Source organism: Schistocerca gregaria, chromosome 1 (genome assembly GCF_023897955.1).
Source record: "Schistocerca gregaria isolate iqSchGreg1 chromosome 1, iqSchGreg1.2, whole genome shotgun sequence".
Lineage (NCBI taxonomy): Eukaryota > Metazoa > Arthropoda > Insecta > Orthoptera > Acrididae > Schistocerca > Schistocerca gregaria.
Window position 1 is genome coordinate 805,460,170 of NC_064920.1, and position 21,013 is coordinate 805,481,182.

At 38.1% G+C, this 21,013-nt stretch overlaps 1 protein-coding gene across 1 annotated transcript in view; it reads right to left on the reverse strand.

Moving 5' to 3' along the window:
* Window positions 1-20,971, reverse strand: part of LOC126270358 (DNA-directed RNA polymerase II subunit RPB11) — a 28,587-nt gene extending 7,616 nt beyond the window's left edge. The window contains exons 1-3 of the mRNA XM_049974064.1: window positions 20,754-20,971; window positions 20,438-20,527; window positions 4,758-4,932 (exon numbers count right to left, since the gene is read on the reverse strand). Of these exons, the coding sequence (XP_049830021.1) occupies window positions 4,758-4,932; window positions 20,438-20,527; window positions 20,754-20,806 (318 nt within the window). The 5' untranslated portion in view covers window positions 20,807-20,971. The remainder of the gene's footprint in view (window positions 1-4,757; window positions 4,933-20,437; window positions 20,528-20,753) is intronic.
* Between the last annotated feature and the right edge of the window lie 42 nt (window positions 20,972-21,013).

Here is a 21,013-nt window from a genome sequence, read left to right on the forward strand (position 1 = left end):
CATAAGCTCACCAATATCACTGTTATCGACTTCTAGTCTCAATCTCTCAACCAAAGACACAATCTCACTGACTACATGCTCCACAGATACTGACTCAAATGCCTCAGAGTCACATTCAACAACACACCCCAGCCAAATCTTCTTCCAAGCAGAAGTGAGAGTTATCTTGCTAATCCCTTCCCAAGCCTTATCAATTTTGATGCAGGCAATGATGTTAAGTGACATTTCCAATACTCTCAGAGAGAGTGGTAGCATCAGTCAATTCAAAGAAATGCCCAAAGAGTGCTTAATGTAGATCTGCTGAAAGTTACAAATAACCACATGGTCCATACACTAGAGTAACAGAGTGGTGCTGGGAGGCAGAAATTGGACTTGTTGAATTCTTCAAGGAGGTGATCTCATAGGCCTGGGGAATGGGCAGGATCATTGTCCATAATAAGCAAGACATGGAGTGTCAGCTTCATCCCAAGTAAATACTTTTACAGCAAAATATCAAACACTTCATTGATCCAATCACAAGAGAGATCACATGTTGGCCAAGCCTTGTTTGCTAGTCCACAACACATTTAACCTGCTCTTCTGGACTTTACACTTCATGATGGCTCATAGAGTTTCTAAATGGTAAACAAGCAGCAGTTTCATTTTCAAACTGCCACTTGCAATGGCACAGAATAGCAGCGTGAGACAGTCTTTCATTGGCTTGTGACCTGGCAATACACTCTCCTCTGCTGTTATAAAGGTGCACTTCATCTTTTTCCAGAATACACCCATTTTGTCACAATGAAAAACTTGTTGCAGCAGATAACCCCCAGAATCTGTGGGCGTCTTGAAGTTGCTGAAGTTCTCTGCTGCTTTTGTGTTGGTGCTGACTGCTTTGCTGTGGATGCTGGTTCTTCACTTAAACTTTTCTAACTACCCATGGCTTCCTTTAAACACTTCTTTGGCCACTGATGATCCTGGCGTCTTCTTAAGAAGGTTGGCAAAAATCATTCTTGCCTTCTCACAAATTGTTTATAGTGTTGTCTTGCAGTTGCTTTTCATTTATCCATATAAGGAGCAACCTTTTGACATCGTCCAGGATATGACACCATTGTTTAGATGCTCTTATCACTTCCTTTTTTGAAGCATGTATCTCCTTAATCTTGTCCTTGTTCTTGAGGATAATGCAAATAGATGATGCAGACCGATTGTATGTGCATGCTAAATCAGCAAGGCTTGCACCATGTTCGCATTTTTTAATGATTTTTCATTTCATTCTAAGGTCTTTTTTCTCTTATGGTCATCTTCTTGCAACTTTATCTCCAAGGACATTTCTATGAAAATTATTAAAATTTGCACACAAAAAGTTTAGAAAAATGTGTGATCGCAAGCTGCACTCAGTTGGTAGCAGAAACAGCACTAAACGCAGACTGCAGGATGTACTAAAGACATCATTGATATACCACTGACAACAATGAAAGGTTTTCATACTGTTGCACATTTCCCCCGCCATGTGAGAACGGCTGGCCATCTCAGTAATTGTCGTCACTCATTATGCCACTCAGTATATAATTTTTTTTACAATTTGTTTTGCTCGTTAAGCAAATGGCACCTAATGGGAGGGGCTCATTTAGTGTTGTTCCACTACGCTTCTTCAATTTGTCAGCTGCTTCTGTGACATTATTGTAAATTAGTAGTATTTTCTTTTTGATTTCTTGATAATACATTATTTTTATCTTATTATAATATTTATGTAATTGTTTTTAATATTCTATGCTATGTTGACACCAAAAAATAGTTACAGTTATCAGAAGAACCCTAATCCCCATTCTTAACAAATCACTACATTCACTTCACTAAAATGATTGTCAACTACAGAGCCTGACAAACATTTTGAGGCACATTGTGGGCCAGCAACAGGAAAATGGCACAAATGTCTTTCATTAACTTTTTAGACAGCATACTCAACAGCAATGGCGAATTTCATAGCTGCCGGGGGTATGTGGCATACTGGACTCTAACTTCCTTCACAAAATACAGGTAGAGACGACAACAGCAATGTCATGTAGCAAATGAGGTATCTGTGTGAAGTACGGTAACATGCAAGCTTGTAAAATAAATGTTTTAGATAACATCATGAAATTAATGTTATCCTGTTGAGTTGATTTGTTGGTTCATACTGAACTCTACATATGTTCCATTCACTTACAGCCAAAACATTTTTCAAATAGTTTCAGAATTCATTATTATCATTAAAAAAATTCAGAAAAGTTAGTGTTGGTAGGAAGGATCCATATGGCACAGACTGTGAAGCAGTCACTGAAATGAAGGATGTCATGTTTGGCAGCGCGCTCAGCAACAGGGTGGTCCACTCATTCCTTGGCCACAGAGTGTTTGTGGCCATTTATGCGCATAGACAGCTTACTGGTTGTCATGCCAACACAGAATGCAGCCCAGTACTTGCAGCTCACCATGTGGATCACACAAATGGTTTCACAGGTAGCCCTGCGTTTGATGGGATAGGTGATGTTTTTGACCGGACTGAAGTAGGTGGTGGCCGGAGGATGTATGGGACAGGTCTTGCATCTAGGTCTATTACAGGGATATGAGCCATGAGGTAAGAGGTTGGGCACAGGCTTTGTTTAGTGATAGACGAGTATATTGTGTAGGTTTGGTGGTCAGCAGAATACCACTGTGGGAGGGATGGGAAGGACTGTGGGCAGGACATTTCTCATTTCAGGGCACGATGAGAAGTAATCGAAACCCTGGTGGAGGATGTGATTCAGTCCTGGGTGGTACTGAGTTATGAGGGGAATGCTCCTCTGTGGCCGGGCGGTGGGACTTTGGGAGGTGGTGAGACACTGGAAAGATCAGTTTTTGTACAAGGTTGGAAGGATTATTATGGTCTGTGAAAGCTTCAGTGAGGCCCCTGGTATTTTTCAAGAAGGGCCACTCGTCACTGCAGATGTGATGACCAAGGATGGTAAGGAATTGGTGGCAGATGTTGAAGTGGAGGCATTGCTGGTGGTTAGTGGGTCTGATAGGGACGCAGGTACTGATGTAGCCACTTTGAGGTGGAGGTCAATATCTAGGAAGAAGGCTTGTTGGGTCGAGTAGGAACAGGTGAAGCAAATTGAGGAGAAGTTGTTGAGTTTCTGGAGGAATGTGGATAGGGTGTCCTCACCCTCGACCCAGATTGCAAAGACGTCATCAATGAATCCGAAACAGGTGATCAGTTTTGGATTCTGGGTGTTTAGGAAGGATTGTTCTAGATGGCCATGACGAGTTTGGGAGGTGGTGGGAGACTGAAAAGATAAGGCACGGGAGATTTGGTTTCCCACAAGGTTGGGAGTATAATAACTGTCTGAAGGCTTCAGTGAGACCCTTGGTATATTTCGAGAGGGACCGCTCGCTGCTGCAAATGCGATGACCATGGGTGGCTATGCTGTGTGGAAGGGCCTTCTTTGAACAACTAAATGTCGAAATCATTTGAACGAATGTCCAAGAATTTAACCAATAACACATACTTAGCCCTTCCAGAGGAGTAGGTTATTTCAATTGTATACCACATTCTTCATATCTCATCTTTGCAAGCTTAAACCTTTAATTGGTTCCACTCACTTTCAAACTCTGAAAACTGTACAAAATCAGATGGGATTAATAACACATACAAAGAAAATTCACTCTTATCTCCATTGTGATATCGCAATGGAAACTTAACTATTATGGATACTAAATGAGTTGCAAATCTGGTCAAATGGTAGCTGTGAAAAAGTGTATCAGAGAAACTATTAATGGAAACTGACATTCACTTTATAATTTACGACAACATCTTGGTGTGTTATCTGTTTACTGACATGCCATCAATGAAGGCTATACACTTGCCATGTTGTCCACGGCTACAGCTACAGTAAGGGTGTATGTTTCTCCACCTGCCTCTCAAGCTATGAATTTGGCAATTTTAAATTTTTTAAAAAATAAAATGTTTGCAGTGTGTCATAGCAGTTACAATTTGATATAGTGTTTCTTTTGGTGTATTCTACCCGTATAAAAACTTTCAGGGCAGGTTTTGACATGCTGGACTGGACTGTTCCCTTGTAAGAGCAAGTAAAGAAATTTAAAGTATACCAACATTTATTCCAATATGGGGGGAAAAAAAGGCAGAAATTCTGTGGAACCAACAGGATTGACTAGTTAGGTTGTGGAATTCTACAAGACCCACAATAAAGCTAAAATTTAAACAATAAAATGGACTGGTGCAGTTAAAGAAGAACCACAAAAATTAATGACAGACAGTTCACCTGACAAAAAACAGAAGGAAGAAGAGAGTAAATTTTGTCTGTCTGACAGAAAAAAGTCCCATTCTGAGAGAATGAACTTGATATGGACACAAAAAGACAAAATAGCACCCTGAAAACGCCCATCGTGGTACATAGTGTGGTCCACTTGGGTCCAAACATGAATAGTGTGTAATATCCCTTGAATTTCAGCACAACCATTTTTCTTATGCTAATTATTTCTGCCGTACAACAAACACCAAGATGATGGGTGGGACGTATGGTGGGGGACACTACTGAATATTCTTTATCAAGCAAATGACAGCTTAATTTTCATCTTTCCTATACATTCTCTTGTTTCCAATTGGTATACTTATTTTTCCCAACACTGAACTTGAAAGCAAAGCTATAATACAAAGATACTAGGTAAACTGTATATCTTTTAACTTGTGACAGGTGCAATTTTTAGTAAATAAAAATACAGCGAAGCTAATACTATACCTTGAACCTTTCCTCAAAGAGAGAGAGTTCAGCAATCAGATCAGTAATTGCATGTGTCAGTGCATCTTGCGGTGAGTAATCAGATGTAGTTTGGATACGAAGTATAAACTTGTGCTCTAGTGGATGTGGTATTTTGTAACCAGCAAATAAAACATTTGGATCCTTCAACAGTTGGCTGCAAGAAAAAATTGGATCATACTGTTAAAAAAAATATGAGTTAGGACCTTTCTTCACTAGAATTGACCATCCACTGGAAGGCCATAATTGCTGAAAATGTATGTGAAGCACAATAATTGCCCTCTAACACAATAAAACATGTGAACTATGTGATGGATTGAATGTTTACGTGTTTCTAGCAGATTTAAAGAAACCATGTTGATTTTTTGATTAATATTATAAAAACTGACTCCTTCAGGTGTTCCATGAGATTGTAGTCATGTTCACTACCTACACTCATACACAGACTACTTACTCAGAACAACTGAAGAAGACTAGGTCTGTCATTGAAATTGTGTGTCGAAGTTATATTTATAAACTCAGACATACAATATTAAATGAACAATATATAAACTAAGAATGTAGATGAGCCTGTGTACCTATACGAATCAGATCAGGGGTGTTGTACAAGGAGTTGATTTATCTTCAATCCACTGAAATTTGTGCTATATTTATGGATGCGCGTTACTGGTATTATGACACTTAACCAAGTGTGCAATATGAACTCCTTACCTATCAATAGGAATATGTAAAATGTCACAGAGAGGATCCACAGCATATAGAGCCGCTCAGTGGGCTTCAACTACTCTCATCTGCTATCGTCTACAACACTTTCACTTACCTGCATCTCTCCCCTTTTTCGTGGTCGTCATTGCCATTTATTTATTTTTCCATTTTTCTTTTCCTTTTTTATGTCACATTGGTTTACAGATTTTTTTCTACTTTTTATTTGTCACTCTCTTCTTACCATATTCTGTCTTTTTCACATCCAACATCTGGTAGTTTACAAAATTGGTTGGCAATTTGCCTGCCACTGCTTATTTACTTCTTACCCTACTCTTCAGTCTCTTCCTCAGAAACATTCTTGGCTAGCCTTCCACAGCACTCTTGTCAGACAAGGGATCCTAATGTCGTGAAGGCTAGTGAGAGTGATACCTGTGTGTTCCTGCTAGTGTTGCTTTTTGATAAGAATAATTTTTTTTATAACAATGCTTACACACACACACACACACACAAAGACAGACCTTGAAAATGCCAGCAGGAACAAACTGATCGAAACGATTAAGGGGAGGCAGAACGAAAAAATTTTTGTTCACATTTTCTGATGTTTATCTCATTATAAAACTTGCAATTTTTTTTAAATATGATCTACGCTGGTTGAAAATGTTAAAATTTTTACGTGCGTAATTTCAAGATCTAATAATCGGTAATTTTTTTTTATATATATATAGAAGGCTGTGGATTACTATGTTCTTGTTGTTGTTGTTGTTGTTGTGGTCTTCAGACCTGAGACTGGTTTGATGCAGCTCTCCATGCCACTCTATCCTGTGCAAGCCTCTTTATCTCCCAGTACCTACTGCAACCTACATCCTTCTGAATCTGCTTAGTGTATTCATCTCTTTGTCTCCCTCTACGATTTTTACCCTCCACGCTGCCCTCCAATACTAAATTGGTGATCCCTTGATGAAGGTTAAATTACATGTTTGTATTGGTAGCACTGTCAAAAACAGTATCTTATTGTTTCATAGCATAAACACTTGTTTTATGTCGAACTGCTAATGGTTTTCTGAGGAAGAGTTACGAATAGATCGGTAAATCTCTCAAAAAGTAAAGTACAACACTAAAACAAAGTGTTTCTGAAGAAATATGGGTTTCATGGTAATAGATTAGCAAATAAAGGGAAGCATTGTGTTCAACATGTGGTGTGTGAAGTTACAGGCAGTGAAATAAAGGCAAAATCATCAGTATCTAGATAAACACCCATCAGTGCCTTGAAGATCAAAATAAAATGCTGTGATACACCATTTTCTCAAAACAAAAGTGATGTAAACGGTAGGTTAGGTTATATTCTGATACAATTATACATCCTAACAAGGCTGTTAGGTGAATGTGTGTGTTGTAAAATATGTGAAGGACCAGTTAGTCTACATGAAGACAGGGAGGTATCAAATGGACTAGCCACGAAACTTATCAATTGTGCTAGTTGTAAATATACTCACTCATTTTGGAATTCTGATAAGTGTAAACATAATTAATTGAGATGGTTTTATGGATTGGGAACTATTGGCAAGAGGACACACAGCAGCAGACACAATGTTTCCCATGATTAATATGCCACGCCCACCTTGTAAAATCTACAAGTATCCAGGATTTATTGGAGACACTGTGGAACCTGTTGCATGTTAGTCAATGAAGGGTGCTGCAAACAAAGCTGTTGGAATAAATGATGGCATGACTGACATACCAATAGCTTTGGATGGCACTTGGCAGCAGTGCGGCTACAGTTAGAAATCTGTGGCTACAGTGACCAGTGTGTATACTGCAAAGGTAATAGATTTCCAGATTTTAAATAAACATTGTTAGAAGTGTAAATCAGGAAATGAAGAAGGGCATATCTGCGACAGAAATTATGAAGAAACACATGGTGGTATGGAGGCCTCTGCAGCTATCCAAATTTTTAGTTGACTTGTGAATGTAAGGGGTGTGTGTTACACTAAGTTCTTAGGTGATGGAGACTCAAAAGCATATAACAGTGTACTAGCCGCTCAGCCTAATGGTGAGAAGATTATCACAGAACTGGAATGTGTTAGTCATGTCCATAAGAGGATGGGCACAACATTGAAGAAGTTTAAACAAAGTTTGAGAAACAAGAAACTTTTTGATCGTAAAGCCATAAGAGACAGGCTGACAGACAAAATTACTGATGAACTACAGCAGTATTATGGGATGGCCATTAGAAATAATACTGAGGATTTGTTGAAAATGAAGCAGGCAGTACGGGCTACATTCTTCCACAAACTGTTAACTGATGGAAAACCAGTACACCACCTTTGCCCTCCTGGACCTGATTCATGGTGCAATTACCACAACACCCGGTACTCAAACACTTCACAGAGCCATTAACATTCCATCCCAACAGCAGTCATGGATATCATAAAACCTATTTACAGAGACCAGGCAAATCCTGAATTACTGAAGTGTCTGCATAGTCAGACTCAAAATCCCAATGAATCTTTCAATAATCTTATATGGACTCTGTTACCAAAAAATGTTTTTTTTTTTTGGGATGAAGACACTAAAGTTGGAGGTCAGTGATGTGTTATTGCTTTTAATGATCACAATATCAGCAGGTTGAAAATGCTACAGCATATGGGAATTAATCCTGGAGCAACCTGGATCAGAGAACTTTAACAGGTGGACAAGGTTCACATTGATAAAGCAGAATATGCAGGATACCGTATTTACTCTAACCTAAGCCGCACTTTTTTCCAGTTTTTGTAATCCAAAAAACTGCCTGCGGCTTAGAATCGAGTGCAAAGTAAGCGGAAGTTCTGAAAATGTTGGTAGGTGTCGCCACAACTAACTTCTGCCATCAAATACAAAGTAGCGCAACACAGCTATGCTTTGCAAGCACAAAGATAAATACTGGTGCCAAAACCCCTGCGTCAGTAAATAAATTGAAAGAAAAGGTAGAAGAATGTACACATTATGCCATGTATTCTTTCGTGTTTGCTGCTATCTCATTAAAATCCTGTCTGTCTAATAAACTACGCAAAACTAGAGTGAGACAACAGCAAACGCGGAAAAATATACATATCATATCATGTTTATATTCGTATTATTCTTATGTTGAATAGTGATACAGTCAGAAATGAAGCATAGAAACTGATTAGATTTTTAAATATAAGATGACTAATTTCTGTGCAGAATGTAATGTACTAAAGAGGCATCTGCAAAGATTTTCAAACGGAGAAAATATTTCCCTAAACTTTTGTTCAGAACATCTTCTATCATAAGTAGTCTATTATTTGGTTCTTGTTGATAATTATTCAAAGAAATCAACAGTGTAAGTAACAACAAATAGCAGTATCACGCCATTGTTTCACTTATGAGACAATTCCTATCTTTCTTTTTATTGTAAGGTAGTGCGCACAAAAGCAAGCCACGCCGCGAGCAGCGACAGGTCGTTAACACTCATTATCAGAATGCGACAAACAATGCATGACTCAGTACAATAATGCATTTTCAGCTTAGAGTGAAGTAAACCCCTATAATAAAGAGAATGCAATGGATCAACTTTGTTTCGATTTGGAGGGGCGGTCTAAAACTTTTCTCTAACATTGAATTTCGAGTCTCAAATTTCAGGAGCAGCTTAGATTCGGGAAATTTGTTTTCGCCAATTTCGAGTCTCATTTTTCAGGTGCAGCTTAGATTCGAGTAAATATGGTAGTTGGCCCGTAAGTAGCCCAGAAAGAAGAAAAAACTTGGAAAGAGATCGAGAGGATGGTATACAGTATGGTGCGGGTGCTCCTGAGTAACTAAAAATTAAAAAAAAAAAAAAAAAATGAGCATATATTGAGTGAGTTACAGTCTTCTGAAACTTTAGAAGCTGTTCCTGAAAATTTATGTTTTCTGTTGCGTTTTTCCCTAAATTTCAGAAACCACTTTGAGTATTCAAATTTTCAGGGAATAACAACATACATATCCTGAGTCTACTGAACGAAAAGAAGAACACAATGTTATGTATAATTAAAATTATTTAGAATAATACACAAAATTTTAACTGTGTGATTAAAAAATTGTATTTCCGAAGGCACTGGCTGAAATGCAATTATTGGAGTTCAGTAGACTCTGAACATACAGTTTAATGTCAAGTTTCATGTCCAATGGCTATAGTGGTTACCGAAATACAGGGAAGTCAAGTCACTAAATGTAACATTGTTGGGATAGGGCATTCCATTTCCCCTAAAGACAGAATAACAATTTTGGAGACAAAGTGGACACACCACTTGTAATAATTACAAACTTCAAACAGTAGTTAAATTATAATTCAGTAACATAACGAAGAAAGTGAAGGAAATTTTTCAGACTGGAATAAATGTATAAAAGGGAAAGAATGCTAACAAAACCTTTCCAAAGGCATGAAAGATCAAAATTCGCACTAAGAATGAATGAAACAGACTAAAGTAATGTTGACTGTATAAAAAGCATAATCCCACTCAATAAATTACATTTACAAGCTGCTATATGCCTGTTCTTCATAACTGAAATTAATCAAGGGCCTTTCCATACCACTGTCTTTTTGGCTTCCGTACCTCAGTTGGTAAAAATGGAACACTTACAGCATCACTTAATCAATTATTCATTTCTCCTAGCCAATAAGTGTAATATAATTGAAACTTATGAAAAGAAGCAAAGCAATTGAGTTAAGATTTTAATATACGAAGTGCAACCAGTAAATCCATATATCCTACCAAATGTGTTTGTATTCATAAAGATAAGATTGTGGCACTGCTGTAAACTTCCAAAAATATTTCTGGCACTAAGGTAAAAGACTAACAGTGCCATTTATTGGTTCTTTGATGTACTATGAAACTTAAGACTACCATCTGTTGGTTCTTGGGTGTGCTACACTGTCATCATTAAGGTAAACATCTGATCTACTCAGAAGAGCAGACTAAAACTTTAAATTACTGTATCTTTTTTACTGAAATTTGATTTTGATAAAATAAAGTCTACACGTTACCTGCAAAGATCCCATTAAAATTCGCCTAGTAGGTCTAGAGAGAAGCAGAGAAGCACATTTAAACACACAGACAGACAGACAACAGTTTTATTATTAGTATAGAAGAGAACTGGTTTCATCAGTACAGTCTTCAGGTGGCACATTCTCCAGAACACCATACCAAAATGTCAATAAATAACAGTGGCACTCTTAGCTCTTCGAAACTGGGGTGTAACTCTTGAGAGTCAACACTAACGATTCTATCAGTCAATCTTTGAGTTGTCACAGTGTTGAGTAGAAGCCCTAAGAACAATTGCCTAATAATTAAAACTGGAGAAGCTATTTAAGAAGAATGGAAACTATTCATCTAGGAATGTGAAACCACACAAGATAAGATAGCAACCAAAAAATCTGCCTTCTATAACTCAACAGAAAATTACAAGAAAACTACATAGAAAGTGAAAAATCTGAGAAAATAAAGTAGGTAGCGGGGATTTCAAATGTGAAGCTGTAGAAGAATTGGAAATATTAAATGGACAAATATAATACAAAATAAACAAGTACTACATGGACAATATAAAGGTGTCTGTAGAAAACCATTAGCAAAAGAAGTGATCATCATAGTGCACAACTGTAAACATTTCAAAGACATTAATTAAGCAGCACAAAAAAACGTAATATCAATCTTACAAGCAAGCAAGTTTCAAGAATATAAAAATAATAGAATCGAAAGTGAGTGTGTGTGTTTGTTATTTTATTGTGCCTGTCTACCGGCACTTTCCCGCTTGGTAAGTCTTGGAATCTTTGTTTTTAACATATTTTTCCATGTGGAAGTTTCTTTCTATTTTATTTACATCATATATATATAAGAACCCACCAACAAGCAACAGTATCTCCATTATGACAGCTGCCACCCATTCCATATCAAACGGTCCCTTCCCTACAGAATGGGCCTTCGTGGCAAACGAGTCTGCTCCAGTCCTGAATCCCTGGAACATTACACCAACAACCTGAAAACAGCTTCCGCATCCCGCAAATACCCTTCCAACCTGGTACAGAAGCAAATAACCAGAGCCACTTCCTCCTCCCCTCAAACCCAGAACCTCTCACAGAAGAACCCCAAAAGTGCCCCACTTGTGACATGATACTTCCCGGGACTGGATCAGACTCTGAATGTGGCTCTCCAGCAGGGATACGACTTCCTAAAATCCTGCCCCGAAATGAGATCCATCCTTCATGAAATCCTCCCCACTCCACCAAGAGTGACTTTCCGCCGTCCACCTAACCTTCGTAACCTCTTGGTTCATCCCTATGAAATCCCCAAACCACCTTCCCTACCCTCTGGCTCCTACCATTGTAACCACCCCCGGTGTAAAACCTGTCCTATGCACCCTCCCACCACCAACTACTCCAGTCCTGTAACCCGGAAGGTGTACACGATCAAAGGCAGAGCCACGTGTGAAAGCACCCACATGATTTACCAACTGACCTGCCTACACTGTGACGCTTTCTATGTGGAAATGACCAGCAACAAACTGTCCATTTGCATGAATGGACACAGGCAGACAGTGTTTGTTGGTAAGGAGGATCACCCTGTGGCTAAACATGCCTTGGTGCACGGCCAGCACATATTGGCACAGTGTTATACCGTCCGGGTTATCTGGATACTTCCCACCAACACCAACCTATCCGAACTCCGGAGACGGGAACTTGCCCTTCAATATATCCCCTCTTCTCGTTATCCACCAGGCCTCAATCTCCGCTAATTTCAAGTTGCCGCCACTCATACCTCACCTGTCATTTAACATCATCTTTACCTCCACACTTCCGCCTCAACTGACATCTCTGCCCAAACTCTTTGCCTTTAAATATGTCTGCTTGTGTCTGTGTGTGTGTGTGTGTGTGTGTGTGTGTGTGTGTGTGTGCGTAACTCTTTCCGCTCCCGGGATTGGAATGACTCCTTACCCTCTCCCTTAAAACCCACATCCTTTCACCTTTCCTTTTCCTGCCCTCTTTCCTGACGAAGCAGCCGCCGGTTGCGAAAGCTCGAAATTTTGTGTATGTGTGTGTGTGTGATTTTATTGTGCCTGTCTACCGGCGCTTTCCCGCTTGGTACGTCTTGGAATCTTTGTTTTTAATTATAAATATATATAAAGGCAGTTTTGAACCTCTCAAATGAATAAAGATGAAATATAAAGACATCTTTGTAGGCTTTAAACAATGAAAACAGCTTGAAAAGAAGACAAGAATCATTTCCTCACAATTACCTAGCATCATCAGTGCGAAACACACACACAAGGATTTTACAAGCTTTTGGAGCCAGTGGCTCCTCCTCCTGGCAGAAGAATTAAAAGGGGAAGGAAAATGGGTGAAAGGAAAGGACTGGAGAGGTTTAGGAAAAGGGGTACAGTTTAAAAAAGTCATCCACAACCCCGAGTTAGGGGTTTATAATTTTTGGGATCTGACTGATCCCCACTTGAGCCTTAAGTATTTTTGTCTGTTGTTTGTGCTTAACAAATCAGCCTAGTGAGTGTTTTCAGTTTTGATTCAGAAGATTAATGCAAAGAACAGGAGACAGGAACAATAAATGCCTCTTGTGGTTGTAATTAAACTTCATCAAGGAATATATACTTTTTTCAATACACAAACTGCTTTTAACATCCACCTTGCTTGATTGACCCCCTGGTAGCAAGGAAAGATAGTCCATGAGGTGGTTCTTCCGAGAAGAGAGTTTGGAGTTAATTCAAAAACTATTGATATAATCCTCTCATACAGCTTGTGTGTGCAACATAGATACAAAAGATCTTTTTCCAAAATGTTCTCAATCAAAACATATCTTTAAATGTTGTTAGAGTTTATGCTGTTTACAAAGAAACTATAGATTTACTGTAACCAAGGAGTCGCGCAGCACGAGTTTCGTTGAGAACTTTTCTGTGCCCCTCTCCAAAGTGAGTTACATGATTGAAACACGCATAAATTATCAGCACTGAAATCGAGTCATTGTAAGCTGGTCCCTGACAGTTGTGGTGGGTAGGGCACAGCAGCTTCACGCACCCACCTCAACCAATCACCTAATGCAATTTTGTAAATGTGTCTACGGCAACGATTCAGTGTTGTCAGCTCTACAGATGGCTAGTGTTTTCACCAGCAGTCATTTGTGCTTCACAGCTGAAAGCTGTCAACAGCAGTGTTAACTGTCAAGGTTCATCTTATGCTGACTACTACAGTAGAGAAGTTTAATTTTCTTTTTATTTTCAAATACATTTGTGAATAAAATTTATATTTTAAGTATATCAATCATATGTAACGAGTTTTTGAATGTCATATTCATTTCACTCTGACCTGTTAATAGCTGCCTGTGATCGGTCAGAAGTTCTATTTCTTAAATTACCTGATCATTGATGCCATGCACTAACACTGGGGACCCTTTCAACTACTGAATGTTCAAAAATTGGTTATCTTTATTGGCTGTAAATGTCTTCAAAGCAACAATGACCTCAGAGTATTATGTAGTGTCGATGTTGCTGATACAAACCTAATTTTAGAACACAATTTCTCTGCTCCTGTCACAAGTAAGGAATTTTCCAAATATATCTTCACTTCCCACACAACTTTAGGATGTTTAATGAGCCTGAAAGTTCACTTTTTGAACAGTCATCTTAATTACTTCCTGGATAATATGGGAGATGTTAGTTAGGAGCAAGGAGAGCATTTTCACCAGGACATTAATGTGATGGAAAACTGCTACCAAGGCCGCTGGAACACCAACATGATGGGGGAGTACTGTTGGTCGCTTCACTGAGAAGTACAGCAAGTGACCCATCGTAGGAAAAGCTACACAAGATGCTTCAGTGAAAAATGAGAAAGAAAATACAAACCAATGCCAGCTGACAAGTGAAACCTCTATTAACACACATCACTGTTTTAAGTAGCTTACTGTAAATACAAAGTATGCTTATGTTGTAACAAAGTGTTTCATTAATCCCCCATTTACCGTATAGCATAGGATTTTTATACTATACAATAAAAAGCATATTGCTCAAAAACTATGGGTGATACAAAAAACTAATGTTAGATTTGGATCCAGCTGATAAAACTCTATAAAGATCAGCTATCAAAGTAAAAAGAGCTGTTTAACAAATTTTTTCTTGGCCTGTGTAATTGAACTTAGGAAATTACCTCACCCAATAGCAATTTAAAAAAATCCCATTGATACTGTGATAACATTTACATCAAATGATCCTTCAAGTGTGTGATAATATTCTGATTGAGAATTGGTAGCATAAGTGTGGGTAACAAGTTATTCCGCTTCAATAATGACTATGTTCACACAACATATGAGCATTTGTGTTAGCTGGCTTCATCATAGTTACTAATATTTTTTGTTATAAGAAACTTATTATTTTTTATTTTCGAGCACATCCATTACTGTGCTGTAGCTGTGTTTAGTTTCACACAATAGCATGTTTTAAACATTTACAGTGCTTTTCAAATGACACAGCACTGAATACTAAATTTATGTTCTGATTAATGGGGCAAGCTCATTGAGTGTACTATCAGAGCTAGCTAAAATGCAATACCTGGAGCAGACTGAACAGAATTTAAAAAAACCTACTTTAGTTTCTGGATTCTCACTTTTAAATTCTGAATGTATTTCAGGTAAACTGCATGCAAATTAATTTATCTTCTTTTTTTCCCCTCTCTGTGTGTATCATCTTTTAAACACTACACTTCATTGCTTTGAAAAACAAATCATTACTCAATCATTTACTTCATATTTCAGCTTCATTCCTCTTTTCACACAAGAGACTGCTAAGAACCACTATTCTTCAAAAAACATTCAGACCTTGCTACACTAAGTAATCACGAACTTCAAATGTATTTCAAATCTTTTATTTTAATATAGTAATCGTCTGGTTTTTATTTATTAAGCTTTGTGTAAAATGTTTTTTATGCCACCGAGCTGCATATATGCGGCTATAGGTTTTACTTCTAAGAGAGAATCATTATCTGACAACTTCTGTTCCAGCATCTGATACAAATTATATTTTATTTGCATATTTTCATCTAATTTTCAAAGTATTGTTTCTGCACTGCACATCCCTCTTTCTTATGTGGTGCAAGTAATTTCAAAGATGGGCACTTCTGTGAAAATAGTATTTATAAAGTTCATAGAGCAGAAGACATGACTAATAAATGCAAATATTTGTATTTTAACACTGGGACTATATACACTGACAACATCAAGTCAAAAAATTATCTGTACAAATAATTGACCAGTAACAGATTTTCAGACATACATAAAATGCTGATCTAAAACATTCGGTATAGCAGAGAAAATACCACCGAGGAATAAAAAAACATTTTTTTAAAATGTTATATCCTATGCATGAAGGATCATTTCTGAGAAAAGTACTTTGAGGATTAGATCATTCCCCCTGTGTGGTATTAAATGAAACCACACTTTCACAGAACAAAACACAAACATGTATGAATACATCTTTTTATTGCTTATGAAGGGTTTATTTAATGGATTTAGGCAACTTTAGTAATAATGTTCATACGTTATAAGGTGTAAAATCACCAAATTGGCTGATAAATGAAAATTATATCTTTTTTTGAAAAAAATTGCAAGGGCCATTTAGAACCATTCTGATAATAAAATAGCCTATCAAAACTTCCCAAATTTGAAATGATATAAAATGGAACCCCCCCCCCCCCCCCCATGAACCATGGACCTTGCCGTTGGTGGGGAAGCTTGCGTGCCTCAACGATACAGATAGCCGTACCGCAGGTGCAACCACAACGGAGGGGTATCTATTGAGAGGCCAGATAAACGTGTGGTTCTGGAAGAGGGGCAGCAGCCTTTTCAGTAGTTGCAAGGGCAACAGTCTGGATGATTGACTGATCTGGACTAGTAACAATAACCAAAAGGGTCTTGCAGTGCTGGTACTGTGAACGGCTGAAAGCATCGGGAAACTACGGCCGTAATTTTTCCCGAGGGCATGCAGCTTTACTGTATGATTAAATGATGACGGCGTCCTCTTGGATAAAATATTCCGGAGGTAAAATAGTCCCCCATTCGGATCTCCGGGCGGGGACTACTCAAGAGGATATCATTATCAGGAGAAAGAAAATGGGTGTTCAACGGATCGGAGCGTGGAAGTCAGATCCCTTAATCGGGCAGGTAGGTTAGAAAATTCAAAAAGGGAAATGGATAGGTTAAAGTTAGATATATTGGGAATTAGTGAAGTTCGGAGGCAGGAGAAACAAGACTTCTGGTCAGGTGACTTCAGGGTTATAAACAAAAAATCAAATAGGGATAATGCAGGAGTAGGTTTAATAATGAATAGGAAAATAGGAATGTGGGTACGCTACTACAAACAGCATAGTGAACGCATTATTGTAGACAAGACAGATACGAAGCCCACACCTACTACAGTAGTACAAGTTTATATGCCAACTAACTCTGCAGATGACGAAGAAATCGAAGAAATGTATGATGAAATAAAAGAAATTATTCAGATAGTGAAGGGTGACGAAAATTTAATAGTCATGGGTGACTGGAATTTGTCAGTACGAAAAGGGAGAGAAGGAAACATAGTGGGTGAATATGGTGTGGGGCTAAGAAATGAAAGCGGAGCCCGCCTGGTAGAATTTTGCACAGAGCACAACTTAACCATAGCTAACACTTGGTTCAAGAATCATAAAAGAAGGTTGTATACATGGGAGAACCCTGGAGATACTGACAGGTTATGACCTGTAGATTAAAACTGAAGAAACTGCAAAAAGGAGGGAACTTAAGGAGATATGAACTGGATAAACTGAAAGAACCAGAGGTTGTACATAATTTCAGGGGGAGCCTAAGGGAACAATTGGCAGGAATGGGGGAAACAAATACAGTAGAAGAAGAATGGGTAGCTTTGAGGGATGAAGTAGTGAAGGCAGCAGAGGATCAAGTAGGTAAAAAGACGAGGTCTAGTAGAAATCCTTGGGTAACAGAAGAAATATTGAATTTAATTGATGAAAGGAGAAAATATAAAAATGCAGTAAATGAAGCAGGCAAAAATGAATACAAACATCTCAAAAGGGAGATCAACAGAAAGTGCAAAATGGCTAAGCAGGGATGGCTAAAGGACAAATGCAAGGATGTAGAGGCTTATCTCACTAGGGGTAAGATAGATACTGCCTACAGAAAAATTAAAGAGACCTTTGGAGATAGGAGAACCACTTGTATGAACATCAAGAGCACAGATGGAAACCCAGTTCTAAGCAAAGAAGGGAAAGCAGAAAGGTGGAAGGAGTATATAGAGGGTTTATACAAGGGCGATGAACTTGAGGACAATGTTATGGAAATGGAAGAGGATGTAGATGAAGATGAAATGGGAGATACGATACTGCGTGAAGAGTTTGACAGAGCACTGAAAGACCTGAGTCAAAACAAGGCCTCCGGAGTAGACAACATTCCATTGGAACTACTGACGGCCTTGGGAGAGCCAGTCCTGAAACCTCTACCACTTGGTGAGCAAGATATATGAAACAGGCGAAATACCCTCAGACTTCAAGAAGAATTAAATTATTCCAAAGAAAGCACGTGTCAACAGATGTGAAAATTACCGAACTATCAGTTTCGTAAGTCACAGCTGCAAAATACTAACGTGAATTCTTTACAATCGAATGGAAAAACTAGTAAAAGTCGACCTCGGGGAAGAGCAGTTTGGATTCCGTAGAAATATTGGAACACGTGAGGCAATACTGACCCTACGACTTATCTTAGAAGCTAGATTAAGGAAAGACAAACCTACATTCCTAGCATTTGTAGACTTGGAGAAAGCTTTTGACAATGTTGACTGGAATAATCTCTTTCAAATTCTGAAGGTGGCAGGGGTAAAATACAGGGAGCAAAAGGCTATTTACAATTTGTACAGAAACCAGATGGCAGTTATAAGAGTCGAGGGGTATGAAAGGGAAGCAGTGGTTGGGAAGGGAGTGAGACAGGATTGTAGTCTCTCCCCAAGGTTATTCAATCTGTATATTGAGCAAGCAGTGAAGGAAACAAAAGAAAAATTCAGAGTAGGTATTAAAGTCCATGGAGAAGAAATAAAAACTTTGAGGTTCGCCGATGACATTGTAATTCTGTCAGAGACGGCAAAGGACTTGGAAGAGCAGTTGAACGGAATGGACAGTGTCTTGAAAGGAGGATATAAGATGAACATCAACAAAAGCAAAACGAGGATAATGGAATGTAGTCAAATTAAGTCGGGTGATGTTGAGGGTATTAGATTAGGAAATGAGACACAAAGTAGTAAAGGAGTTTTGATATTTGGGGAGAAAAATAACTGATGATGGTCGAAGTAGAGAGGACATAAAATGTAGACTGGCAATGGCAAGGAAAGCATTTCCGAAGACGAGAAATTCGTCAACATCGAGTACAGATTTAAGTGTCAGGAAGTCATTTATGAAAGTATTTTATGGAGTGTAGCCATGTATGGAAGTGAAACGTGGACGATAAAAAAGTTTGGACCAGAAGAGAATAGAAGCTTTAGAAATGTGGTGCTACAGAAGAATGCTGAAGATTAGATGGGTAGATCACATAACTAATGAGAAAGTATTGAATAGGATTGGGGAGAAGAGAGTTTGAGGCACAGCTTGACCAGAAGAAGGGATCGGTTGGTAGGACATGTCCTGAGCCATCAAGGGATCACCAATTTAGTATTGGAGGGCATAGAGGGAGACCAAGAGATGAATACACTAAGGAGATTCAGAAGGATGTAGGTTGCAGTAGTTACTGAGAGATGAAGAAGCTTGCACAGGATGGAGTAGCATGGGGAGCTGTATCAAAATAGTCTCAGGACTGAAGACCACAACAACAACATAAAATGGAAACAGAAGTAAAATACTAAAATTTGGTATGACTACATTTCTCTGTAGGAGCAACAAATAACCCAGGTTTCACCAAATTCTGAGACAGTAAATGAGAGAATGTCTTGTTGTAGTTGAATTAACAAAGAATGACCATGTAACTGCATGGACATAAACCCTACATCGCAAAATACATAAATTACTGTACTGAGTAGACTAAATAGCTTGTCATATGCACACTTTACAACTATTCTCTGCGTAATTACTTACTACTTGTTATTTTCTCGCACATTTCACAGGAATATAGTCATTTTGAAGAGCAGAATTTCACAATGAATAAAATGTTGTTGAGCCAGAACCCATCTGTTCCAAAAGCTCAATATCTTCTCAGTAACTTATATGTATGACTGACTGAAAGATAAATTTCCTTCATCATATCATATATTGACAGTAAATCAACAACTATACAGTAGACACAGTAGCATAAAGCATGTGTGTGCAATTTTGTACAAGAAATTGAAAAAAAAAAGAAAAAAAAATAAATGTCTGTCCAAATAGTATCAGGGTTTTAACTAAAATGAACTGCAGAAAAGCTGCTTATATAGAGTAGAATTTAAAAATGCAACTATCATAATTCTGTAACCAAATGCTTATCCTGCTCCTGCAGCTGTCTTATCTAAAAGGAGGGCTCTGTTGAGGGTCATCTGCTTGTGAATCACAAACTTCATTATGTATGTTGTTGTATTTTAACTGTTTGTTTCTGTATTCAATTAAGCAATGATTGAGACCAGCCTGGCATTTATCTGATTGAGTAAGGCAAATTTTATCTTGTAATCTTTTGAGTTCTATTTATTTACTTAATTTAACTGATTCCTTATTATAGCTTATTTACAATTCCGGAGGCTTAGTGTCGCAGTGTGTGTGTGTATCAAGTTGCAATAGTTTATCTGTAATGTCTACTGATTCATGTAAAACACTTATGATAAATAATGACAACATGACTAACGGCTTGTGTATCGACAAACAGCATTCTTTGTACACTCTAGTGAAAATAGCACATCAGGAATTACTGTTGACATCTGAGGAAAATACGTACTTTCGTATCATATTTCCAAGGGTGTGGTCTTCCTTGTTGATAGTAAATATCGCTGCATTTGGCACTTTCGTATCTTGCTCTTTTATTATCCTGAAATCGAAGTCAAATACCTGAATTAATTGCGGCAAAGTACGAATTTTTTTCAACTAGTAGCATTAACGATACGTTGACGCGACATTTCCCTACACTTCTGTGCAATAAACCAGACCAAAATCCTTAACCATGCAATATCCTAATCTGCTATGACGTTCACATGCTGTAAAACTACAAACGACGTTCTGTTAACTCATGTCAGTTATTACTGTATGATACGTACTTCTTTTCTCCAGCAAAAAGGAGAAATGATTCGAATGTTGGAGGTGCGTTCATATTTCAAAATTATATCTCCTTCCAAGGCACCAACAGTACACACGCTGTCCTCACCAACTGACACTAACTACTTACACAACATAACAAATATAACGCGACTTCACCCACCGCTATTCTCTCTTGGCCTCTTCTATAATATTGTCAAGGAACTTCAATCAATTCGTGATCCACAGAGAAACTCCATGCACGTGGTCCACAGACGTACAT